Source organism: Polistes dominula, unplaced genomic scaffold (genome assembly GCF_049000335.1).
Source record: "Polistes dominula isolate Pdom_NZ unplaced genomic scaffold, Pdom_raw_medaka contig_373, whole genome shotgun sequence".
Classification (NCBI taxonomy): domain Eukaryota; kingdom Metazoa; phylum Arthropoda; class Insecta; order Hymenoptera; family Vespidae; genus Polistes; species Polistes dominula.
The window spans coordinates 6,349,237-6,373,776 of record NW_028300899.1 but is presented as its reverse complement, the minus strand read 5'-3'; the positions used below and the strand labels follow the sequence as shown (position 1 = coordinate 6,373,776).

General features: G+C 27.5%; 1 protein-coding gene across 9 annotated transcripts in view; it reads right to left on the bottom strand.

Annotated features, from left to right (window-relative positions):
- Positions 1 to 24,540, bottom strand: part of Glut1 (Glucose transporter 1) — a 49,568-nt gene that overhangs the window by 10,485 nt on the left and 14,543 nt on the right. For 6 of the 9 annotated variants that reach the window (XM_089179333.1, XM_089179337.1, XM_089179338.1 and 3 more), the window contains 11 exons: positions 21,857 to 22,736; positions 14,180 to 14,372; positions 13,369 to 13,479; positions 12,672 to 12,767; positions 12,418 to 12,578; positions 11,849 to 12,208; positions 11,377 to 11,608; positions 11,085 to 11,297; positions 8,680 to 8,904; positions 8,220 to 8,359; positions 2,924 to 2,953 (listed from right to left, as the gene is read on the bottom strand). In XM_089179333.1, coding sequence (XP_089035459.1) covers positions 2,924 to 2,953; positions 8,220 to 8,359; positions 8,680 to 8,904; positions 11,085 to 11,297; positions 11,377 to 11,608; positions 11,849 to 12,208; positions 12,418 to 12,578; positions 12,672 to 12,767; positions 13,369 to 13,479; positions 14,180 to 14,372; positions 21,857 to 22,725 — 2,630 coding nt within the window. In that variant the 5' untranslated portion in view covers positions 22,726 to 22,736. Of the gene's footprint in view, positions 1 to 2,923; positions 2,954 to 5,667; positions 5,844 to 8,219; positions 8,360 to 8,679; positions 8,905 to 11,084; positions 11,298 to 11,376; positions 11,609 to 11,848; positions 12,209 to 12,417; positions 12,579 to 12,671; positions 12,768 to 13,368; positions 13,480 to 14,179; positions 14,373 to 21,856; positions 22,737 to 24,540 lie in introns of those variants that run through there. The other 3 variants (XM_089179336.1, XM_089179334.1, XM_089179341.1) reach the window with 3 other exon arrangements.

Genomic DNA, 24,540 nt, shown 5'->3' with positions numbered 1-24,540 from the left:
ATTTTATTAAAATCGGTTTAGTAGTTTAGGAGTCCATTGCGGACAAACAACATGACACGTAATTTAAATATATTAGGATTTTTATTTTTTTTTTTAGGGGTGTCTGGCAGGGGTTAGAAACTGTCATAAGTGTCCGGCAATGGATGACGAGATTGCTAAAGATATTCCGAAGAAAATATAAAAAAATTGAGCTTTATACTTTAACGAATTTAAGGTACTATTTTATACACCTTTACTACCTGTTACCTACCCAAGTAACCACAACCCAAACTCTATAGTCGCTGGTCGTTTTTACCTATATAGGAGACATGCACAGAAAAACTTTCAGCTTTTATAAAATAACAAAGGTCTGACCGTTGTGGGCTCTTGGGCTGTAACGTCCTATTGCAACATGTCATATTAAAAACAATACCTAATCTAAATATATAAAATATGTTTAATATATATTAGTAAAAATGCAACACACTAATTGTATGAAGAATAATTTTGATGTTATAATTATTAATTATGATTCATGAATATTATTATTATTATTATTGTTATTATCATTTTTAGCGGTATTACGAGTGATTAACCCTTAGAGTGTTATGGACGCATATACGTGTTTATTAATATTAATATAAAATAATGTAATATTTATCATAATTAATTAAATTATATTAAGAAAAAAAATTTAATTATTAAATATAATTTATTATTAATAAATTATTCCGTTCCTACAAAACATTTTAGTTAAAAGTATTCACCACTCAAAGGATTAAATGTGTCGAATAAATGATACGAGTTGTTTTATTTATTAAATGACAATAGTATTCGTTGATTTATTTAACAATGGTACGAGATATAGAAATTGTTTCGTTGTTAATAATTTTATGTAATATTTTTTACATTTTGTTTTACACAGATAATAGTATTTTTTATAAAGAGAGTTTGATTGAAAATTAAATAGACAAAAATATTGATACGTGTTGTATGTATTTTCACTGCCATTGGTATAAAGTGTTTTGAGATAAAAAAAAACAATTCTAATTAAAATATATATATATATACATAAATATATGTATATATTCATTATTATAATAAATACAACCAGCATATGCATATAAATATGTTGTAATCTCTTTGATAAAACTTCACATGAAATGTATATGAAATGATTAAATGATTCTTTTAAAGTAGTCCTTTAACAGGATTGATTTATAAAATGATGAAATTTAATGAATAAGTTATAAATTAAAAAAGGGGCCACGGCCATTGATTCAATATTAATAATGATAATTCATTCGCGAAGAAGCATGTTAACAATGATTCGTTGAATGTTTCGGCAAAACCTTGCTTTGATTAGAAATTTGAATAAATAAAACACAGAAAATCAAGAAACCAAGAAACACAAAAACCAAATATTAAAATAAATAAATAAAGCTTCACTGATATTTGCGAGTTTATTAAGAGCTGCACTGATGAAACAAATGTAATGGGCATTAAACAATTATATAATTCAAGTTTATTTTCATTTTGTTTTCTATTTTAATATACGAACAAAATATTATAGAATAATTATGATGCAAAAGCAAAGTATTTTTCAATTATATATTTTTTTTGATCTATCAGATATAAAATGTTTGATTATTATATATATATATATAATATATTTATAATAATATTAATATCATTATATTGGAATCTCTAGCTCTTGAATACGCTATCTGGTGGCTAAATTCAAAATTAGACTAGATAGGTCGAATTGCTATGCCACGTGGGATCTCTAGCATTTGAATACGCTATCTGGTGCCTAAATTCAAAATTAGAATAGATAGGTCGAATTGCTAAGCCACGCCCCTGCCAGAGATCCCAATATATAATTGTTTATACGCCAAACAGTTAATGTAAAGCACTTTTTTCTATCATGCAAATCGCACAGTACAGCAGCATCATAAACTCGTGCCAACTAATTGACATGGAATAATTATTTCAAGACTTATCTATTATTCAACATTTATTTGGGTTTATTATAAAAAGGTTGGGGCAGAGGCTAAAAAAGAAGAGCATGCTGAAAATACAAGGCTCCAGGATTTGAAGTAATCGGGGCTGTTATGTAGCAATAATTTCATATATATTTTACATTTTTAATCATTATTTTTATTATTATTATTATTACTATTATTACTATTATTACTATTATTATTATTGTTGTTTGACCCTTTTGTCAAATTGAAATTACATAATAGCCCTGAAGAACTTTACAATTAGAAACTGTGAAATGTGTCTTCACAAATGAGGAATTTAAACAAACAAAAATTTTACAATTGTTTGTAATAAGTAAAATATTCATGCAACTATATTTTTATCTTTATTATTTTTATTTTTTGCTTTTGCTTTGTTTTTCAATTTCCAGCCTGACCAACGTATTGCATGAAAAATGATGGAACTTTGGCATCCATATTGATTAATAAATAGAGGTAATAATAATTCAACATGCCAGGCTTTTTAAACGTTTCCAAAAATTCATATTACTAATATTTGGCAACAACAAAACTAAGATTATTTCTTAAAGCAATCTAAATCCTCTAAAAGGTTAAATTTTACTTTATTTTATTTTTTTTTAATTTGTATTTTTATAAAAGGTGTGCAATTTTTTTTCTTTTTGGATTGTATTGTATAATAGTATTCATCCTAAAATATTATAAGAAATAATCTCTTATTTTAAGAGCAATTAATTGTGTGTTTTTCTTTTATTTATTTACTTATTTATTTTTTATTCATTATTTTTGTTTCTTTGATTGTTTTTCATATTTCATTTATTCATGCAATTTATGCAATTGATATTGCTTAAATAAACCTGTTATATATATTATGATATAAATTAGTATATAATTTTGACTGAGACATTAATTAATTAATTAATTAAACAATTAAAACTCACCCGTAAAGTCTGCTATCTCGTAAGCTGCTCCTGATCCAAATAACATAGAAAAAATTGTTACAATGGATAAAATATATTATGTACGATTATTATTATTATTAATAAGAGAGAGAAGATGATATATTGGTTGACAACTAAATAATTGCGAATAAAAAAAAATTAAGAATTAATTGATATAATTTTTTTACTGAATGAAAGATAAACGTTCAAACTATGAAGGGTAGAGGTAAGGAGTAACATCTCTTATGGGAGAAAATGTGAAAAAGTGTCCAGTGTTTTCTACCAATAACAGTTCAAAAACCTTCCAGAATAGCGTTGGTGAAAATAGAGATGTGGTATGAATGTAGCAATTGTAAACGAATTGAAGTTTGCCGAGTTATGTAATAATGTAGTAAATATAACCTTAAAGAATTATTATGAGAAAACGTGTAGCTAGAGTGATTTTATTTCGTGAACTGTGAATAGTACGTTTATTGATTTTTTATCATTTAATTTTATGAAAAAGTATGTGAATAACAAAACAGTTTTGGATAAAATTTGTTTTGTAAAATTTGTGTTCCTTGTTTATTTCTCAATCCTATTCTAATATATTTGGCGCTTCCTTTAAAATTGGCACTCTGCGAATTGTGGCGCCACTCGAATTGGATGCATTTCGACGGACACTTTTCATATACAGAGATGTTACTCCTTACCTCTACCCTCCATAGTTCAAACAATAATAAAAAAATATAGGTTAGGTTACTGTAAACAATTTAATGGAACAAAGTAAAGTGTAAGCTCCATCTGTCGACAAAATTCGCAATGACTTAGTTGCCAATCCAATACATTAATATTATTTTAATCAAATAATAATAATTACAATAATTATTAATTAACAAATTTATTCAATTATCTATTTACAACATACTAACAAATAAATATGCTGTTTTTACTTGAGCTTAGAAAAATAATAATAATAATAAAAATAATAATAATGATTCTATTAATGTTTTATAAGTCAAACACATATTAAAAGTAATAATTATTATACATATTTCACAAAATGAATTATTTTATGTCATTTGTACAATACAAACAAACAAATTTTTCAATTACAATATCAAATGAAAACATTTGCTTTATTCCAACATGCGAATTTTTTTTAATTATCATATTTTGGTCATATACAATTTGTTATTAAAAATTTATATTTCATATTTTAATAATTTTAAATATTTTAAGAATTTTTTAATTATCTCATTTTGGTCGTACACAATTTGTTTTTTAAACTTTTAATATTTTTAATATCTTTTTCTCTCCCAATTTGTATTTCATAAAATGCTAAATTTTAAAAACTCAACTTTTAATATTTTTTCCTTCTTTTGTATTTTATAAAATGTTAAATTTTAAGAAGAAACATGATTATAAAACAAATCTTCTTCTTTTTTATAAATTAAACCGTGTATATATTATATATATGTGAGATTGTGTGCAAATGTATTTATAATTTCCATTTTATAATGGAAAAATTATAAAATATAATAATAATAATATGTGAATGTAAATACATTATTATTGTTGTTTTTTTTGTTTTTTGTTTTTTTGTTTAATTCTATGTACTTTACAACTTAGCAACTACATTTTAGCGATGTATTTAGAAGCTAATGAACTACAGCTGTGTAAACAATAAAAAGAATCAAATTGTAATTTCTACAATTATTATTATAATTTGTACAAAATTTGTAGCCTATTTATTATTTAATGTCAATTAAAAGTTTAAAAAAAATATCAAGAAACATCATCATCATCATCATCATCATCATCATCATCATCATCATAATCATAATCATGCAAATTTGAAAATATTTTAAATTGGGGATGCAAAACAATAAAAACTAACAATGAAAATAAAAAAGAAAACAAACAAAAAATATTCGAGAAGTAATAATAAATTTATAATTAACTTTTAAGTTAAGGGATCATCTCAGTGTAAAATTTAAAAAAATCGATTTTTTTGTTGTCTTATCTTGAAGTACATATAGTTGTGCGTGTTCTATAAAATTTTCAAATTTAAATTTGAATTATTACGGTCGCTACAACCTTTCTTGAAAAAAGAAATTGGAGCGTAAGTTGTCGCGCGCTAAACTTTAAACGCGTTTTTCTCAAAATGCCCTTTTTACAAACGGTGTCACCTCTCAGAGGGAGAGTTTTCAAGCTATCGACTTGAAATTTTTACGGAATATTTGTTTATTTTATTCTTTATGTCCCTATGGAAGATTTTTTTTTTTTTTAATTCTTCCTATTTTTTCACACGAAAAACTGTTAAAAAACAGGGCTAAATTTCGTACTTTTTCTTCAAACCGTCGCCATTTTGTCAAATTTCAAAAAAAAACCTCCATAGGGACACAGCGGCTTTCCTACAGATTAATAATCAATTTGATTTTTTTCTTTGAGATGCAAACTGCGTCACAATCGTTGACACCGATTGCCCCTATTTTTTTTACTTACTTTTTAAAATAATTAATAACAATAAGTAAAAATAAATAAAAACGAATGAAAAAAATATTTTTGTATTGTTAAAGAGTGGTCTTATTCGAAAAAAAACATCCCGATCCCCTCCACCTATCCATCCGAAAAAAAATTACGAAAATTGACAATTTTTTGGCCGGTTACACTGAGATGGTCCCTTAATATAATTGTTTACTTGTAAATTAAATATATACATTGAAGAGATATATATAGCAAATTATAAAATTAACAAAATGTTTCCACACAATGATTGTTTTATTACAGTTGAATCATAAACATTTTATAAAATAAACAAAAAATGTTTTGTTAAGCTTTGAGAACCGATCGCTTCTTTTTTGTATCATTTTTATCATAAGAGTTGTAGAATTACGTTCGTAGTATTGGTTCTGTGTGTATATGTGTACATGTGTGTCTGTGAAAAAAAAAGTTTGAGTATTTAATAAAAAAATGCATAATAAAAGTGAATTAATTGTGTAAGAATCGAACGAATAATGACGGAATTATTATTAATAAAAATGTCACGTGTTTTTCCAGAATTTTTCTTATCCACCAATCATGAATAATTGTTTTTTAAATATCAAAAGTATTAGACGAGAAACTTTCTTCATCTAACAGTCATTTTTCTTTTTCTACTGTGTGGTATCATTTTATCATTGCAATATTCATATTAATAATAATAATAATAATAATAATAATAATAATAATAATAATAATAATAATAATGAAGTAATAATGATTATTTAATATTTAGAATTAATGATAATATTTATATATATTGGGATCTCTAGCACTTGAATACGCTATCTGGTGGCTAGATTCAAAAAAGAGTATTTAGGTCGAATTGCTACGCTACGCCCCTCCCAGAGATCCCAACCCAGTAAACACAATTACATCAAAATGACGTCAAAATGATTTTGCGCTATGTCAGGATTTACGTAAGATATAAGTCAGATATGAGTCACATGTGACTCATTATTTTACACTTATTAACGTAAGACTTTTACGTAATAAATATGACGTTAGGCTGACTTGACGAAACAAAAGAACAAAAAAGCAATGATGTCATAAAGATATTCAGAGACAGAAATCAGTACACATGAAAGTTTGATGATGAATATCTTTTGAACGCTTTATTTAATCACCAAAACATAAGACACCATTTTTATAGAACAGTTAATTTCCTACAAAAATTTGTATTGCGCATTTTTTAATAGTCATTTATTGTCGAGTTATAAAATTCATAAACAAAAATGAAATTTGTTCTAAAATAATAAACTTAAAACCTTAATATCATTCAAATGGTGAGGTTTACGGGAAAAATATAAGATACCTTTTTTGTAGAGCATTAAATTTCCTACAAAATTCGTCTAGAACATTTTTCTGTACAATCAATAAACAATGAGGTATGAATTTTAATCTATTGGACTGAGAAAAAAATAAAAAACTGTGATGCAGAGGATCTTCCTATTAAAATTAAGAGCTCATATTTGGTGAGAATTGTTTTAAGATGTCTAGCAACCAATTTTTCCGTGGCACTTGTAAAAAAAAAATAATTGATTTTTTTGACCCACCCTAATATATATATATGGGGCATTCCACGTTAAATCGCTCACTTTTAACCCCGACTCCTTTCGATTAGGTTGAAAGTTTTGTATCCTATGCTACCCTATGAAAAACAATTTTCAGAATTTTTTCAAATTCTTTTACCAAACCCAAAAAAATTTTTAATTTTTGAAAAAAATGGCTCTTTTCTTTGAAATGGCTATAATTTCTTTAAAATTTAAGCTATTGGAACTTTTTTTTTTTTAATATTTGTTTTTAAATGTACTTTTCAGAAAAAAAATACAAAAAAATTTCAAAATTATAAAATCCATTAAATTTTCGTATTGTTTGAGAAAGACCGTTACTTTCTCGAAGTTCGCCATTTTTCATTTTTTTTTATTTTCTAGAAAAAAACTTGTTCTAAATCTGCGGTTATTCCCGCCAGTCCCAGAGTAAGCTGAGTTAGTTTCCTATTTTTTTTATTTAATTGAAAAAAAATTTTAAATTTATTTTTTTTTAAATAAAATTAATGCAATTAAACAATTTTACAATATTATATACTTAATTTATAGTCTCAAAATACAAAGTTTAAAAAAAAAACATTTTAACCTTTCGTTTTTTGCTGTAAGAATGTGATGGAATTATTACGTCATTTTTAAGTCAGAACAAATGACTTTATATTGAGGTCATAAATAAGTCACCATTCCGTCATGTCTACGAAAAAATTTGAAGATCACTGTATGACATACGTATGACATCATTTTAAGGTCTTGTGTTCACTGGGAATATCACACATAACATTGAATGTTTTAGAATTATTTATAAAATTTAATAATGGACGGATATGTTGGACGGTAATAATAATATAATTAATTATAATGATTAATTTTATACATTATATTATACGTGGGGGTGGGTATCTCTTAAATGGTCCTGATTATTAATAAAATATTTCTATAATATTCAATGTTAGTGAAAACACAACACAATAATATTAATTAGATTCTTATTTTTTTCTTTTTATAATTAAAAAATGAAGAATTATAATCTCATGTGAAAAAGAATAAACGAAACATAAATTTGTCGATTAAAATGTTTTTAAGTTCATGTAAAAATAAATGCTTGTACGTTTTTAATCCTAATTTACGAAATATCAACAACAACAAAAATAGAAAATAAGGAGAAAACACATTATTTATCTAATGATTTACTACTGAAAAATTCATGAACTTGCCGTTGAGCGTACCTGTCATTACCATGTCTGAATAATGCTAGAATTTCTTCAAAGGTTTTATTTTTGGTCTCGGGAACCTTCTTGTAAGTGAAGATCCAGAAGATGGCTAGGAATGCACTGAACGGTAGGAACGTGTAGTTTTCAAGGCTAGACTGTAACATAAATTCAAATCAAATATATCTATGTATATTACAATATTAGTACAATATTAAATAACATATTTCAATATAGAAAATGTAGGAACATTTGTGTATAATAATTGGTATAGTATAAGATAATGTTTAATATATAAAATGTAGGATGTGGTATTAAATAATATTGGATATTGGTATTAACCTTCATGCTTGGAAAACTAATAAAATTTAATATATAAAATGTGGTTATAATATTGGTATAGTATAAAATAATATTTAATATATAAAAAAATGTTATAATATAGGTTAATAATATAATATTGAATGTTGGTTATTACCTTCATGCTTGGAAAACCAATGCCAACCAAAAAATTAGCCATCCAATTGACAAGAACTGCAATGGACATAGCGGCAGGTCTAGGGCCTTGCGAAAACAACTCTGCTGTAATCATCCAAGGAATGGATCCAGGTCCAACAGCAAAGAATACCACGAAGCTAAGCGTAGACACAACTGACAGATAGGACATCCAGTCGATCATTTCCTGTACGTAACCAAAAAACTCCTATCAGGCAGTAGAATCAAGTTCTTCTTTCCTGAGCAGCCGGAGGAGCCTCAGGATTATAACCAAAATTACAGATAACAAATTTTATGAAAAACTTTTAAAGAAAAAGATTGAAAACAAAACAAACCAATTAGTTTTGTCATGCAGTGCGCAGCCCAATCCTGTGTAAACACGTGTCGTCGTGATTATTATGAAATATAATTTGTTGTTATTGTTGTTGTTGTTGTTGAAATAGTGAAATGTGCTTTCGTTTATTTTACAATACATTATTATTTTTTATGTTTGGATTTTTTTTTCTTTTTAGTTATAAGCAGCAAAGCATAATTTGCTATATTGAGAGATAAAAGAAGGAGTGCCAGGATGAGATAAAAGACCTCGACTTTTTTGTTGTTTAATGTCAAATGTTAGATAAAATATGAATGAATTTATTTCATAGACAATTTATTATATTGTATTAAAGAAAAATTGATTAAAGTATACTGAGACAATGAGTAAATAATTTGACCTTGCAAAATGTTGGTGCCCTGTATTTTAAAATGTGCTTATTAAATATAATATTTAAATCCTGGTCGTTTATTTATAAATAAATAAGAAGAATGATAGTATAGATAGAAAAATTTGCGAATTTATGCATAATATTTTCAAGATATGAATATATAAAAAAAAACAATCATGAACAACAGGGTTGAGCCAATAACAAAGTAGGCTAATTATAATAGAAAGTGAAGAAAATTCTCCTCCAGACTGTCACGAAAGAGGTCATTAGTGGATGAAAGGGAAAGGGAATTTGGATTATAAAAAAGCTTTGTTTAATAATAATTCAAATAAATCTAATAAAACAAAGTAACACGTGCGCTACACTATAAATACATTTAAGAAACTCCTCTTATATACATTTATCAAGAAATATTTATTCAATTGTTTATTAAAGAAAAAAGTAAATGTAAAAAATAAATGAGCTTTTTTCCTGGGAAGATTAAAAAAAGATCCGCTAAGAGGGGTAGCATCAGTGGGGGGTACATATGTTTTGAATTCTCTATTGACAACAACGTTAAACATACGTCTTATTACTATTAGAATAAATAAATATTGTGATCAAAAAAATTATTAAAAAAATCATGCCTACAAAACATTGTACATACGCTAATTGTACGTCTGATAGTCGGTACAAGCAGGATGGTGTAAAATTCACATATGTACCCCCCCACTGTGCTGCCCCTCCTAGCGGATCTTTTTTTAATCTTCCCAGGAAAAAGGCTCATTATTTAAATTATCATTTACAAATTTGATTGGATAGAAAGTTATTATTAACAATTATTAATATTGCAATTGTTGTATTGAGTTGGTAAGTAAATGATGGCGGATTTTGCCGATAGGTGGCCTTTCAAAATCAGCAATGAATTTAGTTGTCAACCCAATATTACTCAAAAGTATGAAAGAGGAGTGATGTTTGTTTAATTAAATAATAAAAAAAAAACAATTATTATTATTAATATAAGCGCAAATGATAAATAAACATGCAGGTATGGTGTGGATCTTATTAATTATATGAATGGCTTGGGAAGAAATTAAAATGAATCTTTTAAATGATACAGATTCATATTAATATATATATATATATATATATATATATATATATATATATATATATATATTAGCGATAGTTCTCACTGTTGGTGCAGTGCTGCACTCCAGCTGTGAACAAAGTGTTTAAGTACACCTTTTTCTATTTTACTTTTTTTTTTGTTTTTTGTTTTTTTCAAAGGTATACAAAGAAGTGAGAGAAAGCACACAAAAAAAAGGTTAGCTATGTACACAAAAAATTGACAGTTTTTTTTTGTTTTTTTTTTATAAGTGATATTGGGTAATTATTTTTATTTCACTATTCAAATGATTTTTTTTAAAAAGAATTTCAATTAATTGTTTTTATATTATTTTCAGGTAAAAAAAAATTAGAATTAGTTCTACCTTTGTTAATATTATATAATTTTGTTTTAACTATATATTTTAGTATAGTATAGTATAGTTAAAATAAAAATTATACATTTATATTACATATAACATGTATATATAATATATATTATATATATAATATATAATATATATATATATATATATATATACGTATATGTAAATTTAATAGCTTGGAAGATAAAAAGGAAATAAAAATAGCTGCTCACCTTTATTAAAAACGAAATTGTGATGAATATTGAAAAGATAAACATGCCACCAAGACCGTACAAATGTAAAGTACGTCTTCCTGTCCTATCCATGAGTGGAATTGAGACTAACGTCATACCAACCATAATGGCTCCTATGCCTATGGTTGCAAATTTAGCACTTTCCTCTGTCAAACCTGAACTGGTGAACAAACTTGTAGAATAATAAAACACCTGTAAATATTATTTAATTATGTATTGTGATTGAGACAAGTATGTTGTGAATTAGGGTGTTATTTAATAATAGACTTACGGCATTAATACCGGACAATTGTTGTGAAAGTTGCATAACAACACCAATTACAAGAGGTGCTCGTAATGTTGGACTACATATAAGTTCTGTCATAGATATCGTAGATTCTGCTTGTTGAGCTCTTTCCTCTGCTCTCATCTCTTCAATATCTTCCTCTACTTGATTGCTAGCTCTTAATCTTCTCAATGCTTTTCTGGCTTCTTCTTCCCATTGTTTAGTTATGAGTAAATATCTTCAAATTAATTAATATTATTATTTGTTATATTAGGATGAACCAAATGACCCTGAACGTTATCTTTCAATATTTCCAAAGTAAACTTTAAAATAATAAAATTCATAATACAATTTGTAACACACATAAAATGACACGAACTTTTGTATTCAACCCTAATAATAATTAAACATAAAAGATATTACACTAACGAGTAAATATTTTTTTGAAATGTAATTAAATATAAAATAATATTCTTACCTTGGTGATTCAGGACATATTGGAAGCAATAATAGTTGTAATATGGCAGGACAGATAGCTAATCCTAAGAGAACAGGCCAACCCTCATTCGTCCCAAGGATTTGCTCGATGCCCAACACCTGGGAGACCAGGAGGCCCACCGTAACAGCGAGCTGGTTCACCGTGCCTAGGCCACCTCTTAGGTTCAGTGGTGCTATCTCCGATATGTACATGGGAACCAATGAGGTATTTAAGCCACAATTGACACCGATGATGAACCGTCCAAAGAACAATATTTCGTATGAGTGAGCAATCTTTGTACAACCCATCAGGCATGCCCCCACGATGCCCAGCACGTTATTTAGCAGTAAGCCCCCCTTTCTGTGGTCATAGGATTTAAAAAAAAAGGAAGAAGAAGAAAATGATGATGATGATAAAAAAAAAAAAAAAATAAAATAAAATAGGATCAGGAATGACAAAAAAAAGGGAAAGAAATATTTGTTTCATATTAAATGTTTCCTCAATGATTTTGATTAGTTTTATAAGTAATTGATTATTAAGTATATTTTATTCTCATGGTTGGCACTTACCTGCCAAATCTGTTGGCAATGATTCCTCCACTAAAACCACCTAGCATACCTCCAATAGCAAATATGCTCACAGCTACGGAATATAATTTTTTTACAGAGTCATCGGAAATATCCTCTCCGTATCTATTTTTGTATACATCTTTCATAAAATTTTCTATATTCTAAGGGAAAAAATCATATTAAAGATTTTATATATTAATGTAATAATTTAAAATTATTTTTTTTTATTGTTTTTATAGGTTAATTAAACATACCACTTCGGGTGCGTTAATGACTCCAGTATTATATCCAAATTGCAACATGCCCAAAACAGCCGCCAATATTGCATACGATAAGAAAAATGTTAATCCCTGTAAATTATTATTAACATTAATTTAAATAATGGTTAAAATGCATCATGTGAGTTAAAAAAAAAAATTTGCAAACACAAATTGTAGAAAAGAAAATATTAACAATAATTAAAAACGAATCATTCACTACGTGCATCATTATTGTTTTCTTATAATATATTTGAAAAGGTTAATTATCACAAAGAGACATTAATTAAAATATCTTAAAGTAATAATAAATAAGGACAAAATAAAATAATTCAAAAAATAGCTTTATTTAATATACTATTGTTGATTATAACATCGAATAATCAAGTTTATACAGTTACAAAGTAATATATATATATATAATATAAAATAAATAAATAAATAAATAAATATATATATATATATATATATATATATATATATATATATATATAAAATAGGTTATGTCGTATATTAAAATATAAAATAAAAATAAAGTAGAATAAGAGAGAGTAATGTTAATTAATTAAAAAAAAAAGCAAAATTCAGGTATCGTATCCATATCGTATCACAGATTACAACTAAAACAAAGAACAGAAAAACCATATGTTTTTTTTGTTTTTTTTTTATTTTGTTATTCGATATGAAGGGTCACCTGTTCCAACAGTCTGAGTTTTCGTCGATGTGAATGTTCTTCCAGGCGATCTACATATTCTCGTAATTCCTCAATCTCCTCCTTTACTTGCTGCACGGTGTCTAGCTCGTGCTAAGTTAAATAAAATACACGACAGGTGGGTAGACAGGTAGAATACATAATATATGTATATATAATATGTAATACAATTATTATATTTTATTACAATTTTTCTAGATTATGTAATAAAATTATTGATATCACAGAGTAGTTGGGAATATAAAAAAAAATATATTGGGATCTCTAGCACTTGAATACGCTATCTGGTGGCTAAATTCAAAATTAGGGTAGAAAGGTCGTATTTTTTGCTATGCCACACCCCTGCTAGAGATCCCAATATTTAATTTTTTATTAAATTAAAATTAAAAAATTTCTTTTTTTTAATAATTGTAATATATGAAGTTAATAATTATAATTATGGAGAAGGTATAATTATAATATATATTAAAAAATATATTTATATTATATTATATTATAATATAATATAATATAATACAATAAATATATTAATATATTGATATTAAATTTTATATTAAATTAAAATTAAAAAATTTCTATACTCATTTAATAATAATAATTGTAGAAGGAAATAATAAATTAGGGTGTTTTTTTTGTTTGTTTTGTTTTTAAAGGGACAACAACTAATATTTAATTATAATTATAGGAGGTGTTAATAAATTGCGGGTGGTTTTTTTTTCTTTTTGTTTTTAATGGGACAACAAGAACCAACGATATATTAAAGTGAAAAGGGTTGGGGATGGGGAAGAAGTACCTTAATCGCGACCATATCCCTTTTAACCTCGCTGACCTCGCTCTGACAAGACTCAACACTTTTGGTTAGTTCCTGAAGTTGTGTACGAATCTCACATAGGGCGACAGTAGTCTCCAGCTGGCGGTCACCCCGCTGCAGCTCGTCCAACTTGGCACTCAGGTTCATACTCATAACGCTGACCTGTTTCTGCAGACTGTCCACAGACACACACACATAGCCACACGTAAATTTCCCTAACTCGGCCGAAGGGAAAGAAGAAGAAGAATAGACAACAAAAAAAATTACAAAAAAAAAAAAAAACAAACAAACAGACATAATCGACATTGTTCTGTCGAAGTAACACATTGACACGCTAAGGAGGAAAAAGGAGGAATTTAGGGGAAATTAGGGGAATCAAGACCAGCTAAGTTATATAACAAAATTGTTCATAATTTTTTGTTAAATATTCTCGCCCGTATAAAATAAATAAAAAAGACTAACTCTTCAAGGTCGCGATAACTGCCGAGCTCTTTTTTTCTCCTATATGGAGAATTATTTTATGTGATAAGAAAATAGTTTATTTGTATTTATATTTCACTTTTATAAATTAACACCCGGTATATATGTTAAAGGTTTCGCGACGTCCCACAAGTAGGAAAGAAATATATATATAACAATACATATCAACAGGTAGACACTTGTTTCTTAGAAAACTTTGAAAAGACTAAACCGCGAATAAACCGACAAGTTTTTGCTCGACAGTCAAAGAAAATAATCGGAAAAATTTATTTATATATTTTTATTTATTTTATAAACAACGGTACCGCGATTTATATATACATATGTATATTATATATGTTACCTTTAAAGTGTGAAAATTCTTTATTTCACAATAGAATAATAAAGAATTATATAAGTAAAGTATATAATAAAATAACTTATTATATACTTTCCTTAAATTGTTCTAATATTTTTATGAAATAATTGAATCACATGTTTTAATGGTATTGAGATCTCTAGCACTTGAATACGCTATCTGGTGGCTAAATTCAAAATTAGAGTAGATAGGTCAAAATGCTACGCCACGCCCCTGCCAGAGATCTCAATATAGGGTAACATATATATATATATATATATATGCAAGTATATTTAAAATTGATAGGTAATTTAATTTTTCTAACATTGGATCGTTATATTATTTATTTATTTATAAAATATATATATAACGATTTGTGTGAAAAGGAGAGAAAGAGAAAGAGAGAGATAGATAGAGAGAGACACGGATTACAATAGACAAAAATTTTACAAACGCCACTAAAAGCATATCTAATAGATGTGTATGGGTATTTTTAGGTGTGTAAGTAAACAAGAGGGGAATACTAGGATTTATTTATATTACGTTCATTGGTTATAATATTTTCGCAGCTGTGCACATTAGATAGGGGTAGTAATAGTTTCTTAAGGGGATCAAATAGAAAGATATTATAATAAAATAAATATAATTAATAATTATAAAAAAAATAGAGAAAGAAGAAAGACGAAATAAAAATATAATTGAATCTCATCATATTAGTTTATTTATTAATTATTTATGTGTGTGTATCTGAATGTATGAATGTATAAATGTATGTGTACGTGAATGTACATGTTGTGTGTCTCATCTGAAATGAATTTATTAATTTTATTTTTATTTATTGTTTTCTTTTTGTTAAAAACAATGATTAACAAAAAGAGAGGAAAGATAAAATTAAATAAAAAAAAATAAATAAAAAAAAAACTGTGTAACATTGGTGCAATTTTGATGCACTTATATGGGGGGTTAGAGGGTTGGGGGTGGTCAATCCGTTTAAACCGTTTCTTCGTATTATTTTCTATTATTCAATTCGAATTGAAAACCATAAAAACAAAATTAAAAAAAAAATAAAAGAAAAAACAATTTTGTTTATTTTAACACAAATAATACACCCATATGTAAATTATGTTACGCAAAGTGGCAATACGCATGAGATCTACTGAACACGATGCAGGAAAATGTGCGATATTATGAAAAGGAAAGAGAAAACAATTTTGTACGACGGGTCACATGGCGATAATTAAAAAACAACATTTCTAATTTCATTTCGATAATAGGCATTTGATGAATTTAATTGATCAAAAAAGTGTTCAGTAAATTAATCAATCGATGTGCACAGCCAAGCAGATAGGATAATGATATTTATGTTTTAAAGATAGAAGATTTAGAAGAAAGAGAAAGAAGAGAGAGAGACAGAGAGAGAGAGAGAGAGAGAGAGAGAGTAGAACAAAAAATAGGAGGAGAGAGAGAGAGAGAGAAAAATAAAAAGGAAGATTTGCTGCAAGGCGTGTGTGTGCGTGCGTGTAAGTGTGTATGTGACTGACAATGAGTGAGATTGATAGCGAATGAGAGCTAGTGCATGTGTGTGCATATAGTCAATAGTATAATATAAAAGGATAAAGGGGGAGGGAGGAGGGAAAGAAGGAAGAAGCAAATAATCAAAATAATCAAAATGAACAAAAATGAACAACGTATGTTACGTACAGTAGGAATGAAATGTGACGTGAAATTAATGATTTATCTTATAAAATGCAAAATTATCTTAACCCTTTGGGTACAAATTAAAGAATTATTTCAAAGTAATAAGTAATATTTATATTATTATAATATTTAATATTAATTTAAATTTATTACAATATGTGTAGGAATATATCAAATTATTTTAAAATATATTATAATATTAATATTATTTTAATATTATAATAGAAATTTAAATGTATTATAATATATCAAATTATTTTGATAATATTATAATATTAATATTATTTTAATATTATAATAGAAATTTAAATTTATTATATAAAAGATAATATAAAAATAGACAATAAAACAAATTTACCCCTATCCGGATTCGAAACCCTAAAACGACTCGGATTCTAAAAGGCACGGAACGCCGAACTGTTGTCGCTACGCTAAAACCATCACATAAATTTATAATATAATTAAATATAAAATATATCAATATTAATTTAAATTTACTATCATATAAATATTACAATATTATAATAATTTATTATATAACTTAAAAAATATTTATATAATTATATAAATAATATAAATGTGTACCCAAAGGGTTAACAAAGATATAACAGTACAAAATATGAAGAAAAATGTAACGATAGAAATATGAGAGAGAGAGAGAGAGAGAGAGGGGTTTGGTGAGTGGTGAGAAGGTTAATGATAAGAAATAGAAATAGAAAGAGATAGGGTGAATGGTGTAAGATGAAAGAGAGAGAGAAAGAGAGAAAGAGAGATAGAGAAAGATACAGATAGATAGAGATAGAGATAGATAGAGCAGCGAAGATGATGTTGCCATGTACCTGGGAGGTAGGGAGACCATGGCTGTGTTCCGAAACTACAGTAGCCTCTATGCCTCCCCACTATAAAATTCCTCTTGATTCAGTTTTCTTTCGTCTTATTCTCTCACATAATTGAGAGAGAGACAGACAGATTTATATATATATAATATATATATATAAATATTGAGTTCTTAGTGTCCTTTTTGTTCTGTTCTGAGTTCTTTCTATCTATCTAGAGTTTTTTTTGTTCTGTTCTGTTCTGTTTTTATTTACTTTTTTTTTATTTTTTTTGTTTTATTATTGTTTTCTCACAACACACGACTGTTATTGTACGTACGTTGGATTATCCCATCAAAATCCAATGCGAATTGACTCTCTGTTAGAAGAGAAGAAGAAGAGAGTACGATTGCACCCGCTTGTGGTGTGTTGGTTGGTGGTGTTCAAGTAGGTCCACAACCAAATTGGTGGGGGTTACGTGTGGCGGAGAGGGGGGAAGGGCGGCGCTATATAAAGGCCGACGATGCCTGACCTGACTGATTGACCACCGCCTGCCTTTTGGCCCCTTTTGCCTTCTCTCTTATCACTCACTCTGTAAATCTTTACCTAGTTTGGAAACACAGTCTTGGTTCAGTCAATAATAATGTCAATAATGATATTTTTATTCGCTCGCATTTTTTAGTAACGTGACGTTCAATTTTCCTCTAATTAATATAAAGGGATAGATAGATGATAAGATAGAAAAAGATAGATAGATAGATAAATGATAGATAGATAGATAGAGAGAGAGAGAATGGAAGAGATAGAGAATGGAAGAGATAGAGATAGATTTGTTCGACGACCTTCGTTTTAATTTTTTTTTAGTGAAAAAGGAAAGCCGTCGTATTTTAATATTATTTATTATTATTATTAATTTATAATTCTATTATAAATTATTAATTAAAATTAAATTATATTATAAATATAATTTATAATATAATTTTTTTTGTATTATTTATATTTTTATTATTTTATAATTTATATAATAATTATAATTTATATAATTTATTGATAATAATATTATGAATAAAATTATATAATTTATAATGTAATTTATAATATAATTTTTTTTATTATTTATATATATTTATTATTTTATAATTTATATAATAATTATAATATAATTATAAATATATAATTATATATAATTAATAATAATAATATAATAGAGTAATATATTTATTTTAATTTATAATAATATAATATATATTAATATATATGTATATATTATTATTATTATAATTATAATTTTTTTAAATAAATATATTATTATTATTAATAATTATTATTAATTATTATTATTATTTGTATTGTTCATCGCCATGCGACGCAACGCCAGCTTACTCACCCCTGCCGCCCGCGTCCACAAGCGAGCTTGCAATTTGAATGGACCATCACTTTTTTATGCGAAACGAACAATCGGCAAAATAATTTTACAAAAATTCAGCATGATGTCGATGAGCGACGAGAAAGTAAAAAATAAAGATTGAAAGGAAGGAAGAGAGACAGAAAGAGAGAGAGAGAGAGAGAGAGAGAGAGAGAGATAGTCGAGTACAAGAACAAATGTTCCCAAATTTTTATGTTAATTTTAATTCATTATTATTATTGATTATATTTGTTAGGTATACTTCATTCATACTATATATATACCTGTTCTTTTACTCGACTTTAAACATGGAGTTTTTAATATGATTCGAAATGGAATGGAGCGATCAGTGGTAAGCCTGCGAGCGCCGCAGCCAAAGAATTCAAATAACCATAACACAAAACGTATTGCCAGTGTTAGAAATATTTTTTTCATGTATTTTTTTTTCCTTTTTTTTTTATCAACTAAAAAGGACGTGTAGGGGAAGGATATAGGAGGTGGTCGTCTAAGTTAGAGAGCGATTGTGAATCATGTATAAATGAATATTGAATGGTATGGCAAAAAGCCTCGCATTCTCCAAAAAGTATTTCATTTAAAAACAAATGAAAAAAAAATATATATATAGGTATAGAAATATATATGTGGATTAGAAAATGATAATAATATTAGAAGATATTATTTATTATTTATTTGCATTTTTTACTTTTTGATTTGATTGATTTGATTGATTTAATTGATTTGACTTGATTTTATTTCGTTTTTCTTCTTCTTGATTCCTTTTTTTTATTTATTTTTTTTTTTTTTTGTAAATTCTTCTTTTTTTTATATTTTTGTTGAAGATGAAAGCAATCAAAGGTACCGCCACTGAAGACAGAATTACCTGGATGCATTTTTCGTTTCCTTTTCCTTTTGTATTTTTTTTATTTTATTTTATTTTATTTTTGTTGTTGTTGTTGTTGTTTCTTTTTTATTTTTTATTTTTTTTTGGAATATCATCCCATTGGAAATTAATTAAATTTAAAAAAAATAGAAAAGATGACACACATGTGGTGTCTATGGAAATATTTGAAAAAAGGTTTCAAATATTTACGATTAGTTCAAAACTATATCTGGGGTTTATCGAGCACTTTAGAACGATCTAAAAAAGAGAACAAGAGAAAAAGGAAGAAAGAGAGATAGAAGTAGAGATAGAAAGAGAGAAAGAGAGAGAAAGAGAGAGCATAAAATATCCTCTTAATTGATATGCAAGCTTGAAGAGCTCTACCGATGAGCTATCGCGGTGCTAAACTAAATTACTTTCGAAGATTCAAGGATGCTTGTATCAAAAAATATTAATATATATATCTACTATAAAAGATAAATACATTTGATAATACATTTCCACGATTAACTAACAATAATATATTATAAATTATTTGTTTTTTGTTTCTACATTTCTTTGTCATTCATATAATAAAGAAAAAAATAACTAAAAAATAATAGATCATAAATTATAATTTATTAAATAATTTTTGTTTGATGGTGGTCTACTAAAAACTACGTTTTTTTTTAAACAAATCATTTTTTTTGGTTTCTATTCTTTTTATTTTTAAAGCAAAAGCGCTAAAATGCAATGAGCAAATTAATTAAAGTTAAAATTGTATATTTCTATATGTATATGTTGTATATATATATTTTAATTCGAATTATCGTTGATAATAATATTTTTTTTTAAATAAATTTATATCTTTCTTTTTTAAAATAACATTTAATTAATTTAAAAAAAAAAATAATGTCTAATTAATACAATTATTTATATACGAATAAAAATATTTTACGATATGCGATATACGAAAACAAAAAAAAAAGAAGGAAGGTATAATCGTTTCAAAAAGTGAGGTTATAATGCGATAATTATAATCACTTTTGATAGGAAATAATAATAATAATTATTATTATTATTATTATCGTCGTCGTTGTTGTTTTACGGATGCATTCTTTTTTTTCTTTGTACCATATAAAATATTTATACGAATTATCGCCATTTTAAAATGTCGGAGTTTGATTTAATACCCGTTTGGTGAATTCTTTCGATTAAATAAAGTCAACGCGTTAGAACAAAAAAAATAAGAAAAGGAATAAAATCTTGAGTAATCAGAAAAGAATGAGGAAAAGGAATGATAAAATAAATAAAAGAAAAAACAAAGAAAATGGAGAATTTTGCAACGAACTTTCAAAGTTCAATTATTCAAACGAAAAAAAAACAAATCCCGTTGTTTGATCTTTTCCTTTTTTTTTCTTTATCCTTTTTTATCTCCTAAGAGAAATTGTTTTCCCTTGACGTGTGTCATATCATCACCTAAGGAATAAGAATCCAGATAATTCTCAAGAACATTGGTGGCGACACCAAGTAACAAAAAAAAAAGAAAAAGAAACCTAACCTTTTTGATCGGAAATATATATACCATATTCTCCGGAGTAATGTAATATAGTTTGATAAAGAAAAGAAGAAAAAAAGAAACATAAGTCTAGGTCATAAAAAAAAAAATAATCAATCGGACCGGTTTAGGACAAAACAAAAAAAATAACCTAACCTTAAAGTAATTTTTAAACATTACAAAAAGTGTCATTAATATAATCAATACACATCGTATAGTTGGGATCATCAACTGTGAAGTAAAAGAAAAAGAGTAAGTAAAGAAGAAACGAAAAAAGAAAGAGAGGTTAAGTCAGGGGTTAGGTAGATAGGTTAGTTTGGAAAGGGAAAAAAAGGGGTAGAGTAGATAGATATAGATAATAGATATAGACAGATAGATAGATTAGATAGACAGATAGATATAGAAAGATATATATATTAGTATATTAGAAAAGAGTTGGGGGTAAAAAAAAAGCAAAGAATTAGTTAGGGGAAGAATGTTGATAAAGGGATAGTTGATAAAACGTACCTTACAAGCAACTCCCGTAGAGTAGCTTCATCGTCCTCCTGTATCTCTTCCTGCGTCTCATTACTGACAAATCTTCTATGCTGATGATGATGCCTGACGTTCGGCCTGATAGTGGTCCCACCACTTCCGGCCGGATATTGGCTGTGCAAGCCGTGATGATGGTGGTGATAATGTTGACCGGTATTGGTACTGGCCGATCTAATGTAATGAGCAACTGTGTTGCTGTTAGTGCGTCCCCTCGAGGTCAGCTTGAGACCGGTTGCAACAGGAGGTGGTGGCGGTACCGATCCTCCTGTACCGGACTCCACGTAACTCCTGCGCGCGGCATGCTGCACCTCCTCCACCCTGCTATTGATATTTTTCCTTTCGTTTGAAATAATTGAAGATGGCCGCCGATTGTCGGCCGATTTGCTGCTGCTACTGCTGCTACGCGACTTCAAATGGTCGCCTATGGTGGTGCTTGTTGTTATGGTGGTGGTTGTTGTTGTTGGATTGCTTGTACAAATACTCTCTTTTGTATCGTGATATCTCCACCAACCTCTGTTTATTCTACTGATATTTATTAATTCTTCTTGTCTTCTTCTACTTTCTTCTTCCTCTTCTTCTTGTTCCTCGTCCTCCTCCTCCTCGTCCTCCTCCTCGTCCTCTTCTTTTTCCTCTTCTTCTTCCTCTTCTTCCTCCTCCTCTTCTTCCTCTTCCTCCTCTTCCTCCTCCCCAACGACAGCGGCCCCCACCGGCCCTGTCTCGTTATCCTGGGACCCCGAAAGGCCCGAAATCTCCTCGTATAAGTATTCCGAATCCGGATCCGTTGGTACTGCCACGCTCTGCCACAACTGATTTATTGGCTTGAAGCCGCGTGGATCGGCCATCGTTTGGGCTGCTTCAGATTGCATGGGGGGCCAGGACAGAGAGAGAGAGAGAAAGAGAGAGAGAGAGAGAGAAACACACACATAGATCCACTGGTTGCTTTATTATGTTTTTTTTTATTTTGGTTTTTCCGCGATGGTACTTTTTTTCTTTATTTTTAGGTCAGACTGTACTCTCGTCCATAAATAAGATTTTTAATAAGAAATTTTGTTTTTTATTTTGGTTTCCACAATGGAACTTTCTTAAGGACCATCGCGGTTATTTTTTATCATTTATCGAGCATAAAACACACATGTTGAGTAAAACTTACGAACAACACATTTTTTTTCTCAAATAATAATAATAAATTACGTGTTTAAAAATCTATTTATCGTATCGTGTTAAAATACGTTTAACTTCGTATATAATTTATTTTCTTTGTACTTCCACGTATCGTCGTTTAAAGTAATTACCTTACTATCTTTTAACAAACTCTTGTTTTTATTTTTTTCTCGCTATCGGTAGATGCATTTTTTTCTTTTTTCTATACGCGATTAAATGGTATAACAACGATTGTGTAATTAATTCGTGAGAATAATTTGTTAGAATAAAAAATAAGACAGACGTAAGATGGGAGGAAAGAAGAAGGGGAAGAAGGAGGAAAGTAATTTGAAAATGAAACAAAGAAAAAAAGAATAAGAAGAAGAAAAATGATATATTTATATAATAAACAAAAAGAATTGTTTAACAATTCGCGAAAACTCGTGTAACACGAAGTATACATATATCATAATATAATAAAGTGTACAGCTTTGATTTCACTATTTTCCTACAGATGGCTTATAGAAAAAAGTCCGCCATTTTTTCCAATGTTCCGGCAAAAAAAATGACGGACTTTTTTCTATAAGCCATCTGTATAGTAAACTAGCGGAAACAAAGTTGTACACCTATTATATAATAAAAATATATAAAAAAAATATATTGGGATCTTTAGCACTAGAATACGCTATCTGGTGGCTAAATTCAAAACTAGAGCAGTTAGGACGAATTGTTGACAGCTGATTTAAATTACATAAAAAAAAAAAATACTTATAATATTACAATCACGACTTGGTACTTGTCCACACTTAATCACATGTCCAGCATTTAATACACTTTCACCACCAACAAAATTTTTATTGCTTGGTTTTGTACAAACAAACTTACAAATTTCTAGCAATGTAAGTTTCATTTTATTTCATTTAATTACAAAAAAATGATAATGTTATAAACGTTGTTCTCTATTTTGGTTATATAAGTATTGCACAGCAACCTCCAGTCTCTAGTTCATATTTTTGCCGCTAGGGTAAGCCACACTCCTGCCAGAGATCCCAATGTATGTATATAATTTCGTAATAATTGTTGATAAAACTTGTCAAGTAATAAACGAGAAGTATTGCGTGCAACATTATTTCTCTTCTATCTGTTGATAGCGCGTTTGAATCATTTTAAATATTATATTCAAGGTAAGAGTTTCCCAACTCTCTTATTGTTAACTAGACGAGCAACAAATTGATATGCTCGAAAAAATAAGTGACAACTTATGTCACGTGTTTATATTTAATAGTACTATTCGCGGATAAGAAAATAACTGATAACAAGCACAGTTTTTAACTGCAAAATCTTACCGCAGTAATTATAATAATGCAACAACGGTGCATTTAAATGCAGTTTTATTTATGACAATCTAACGGTCACACTTCCATCATTTTTTTTTAGTTAACCCGATATTTTTTAACTTTAAATATCTAACGATAGTAAAATTAATAATTTAATTAAATAAACAAAAAAAAGATTTA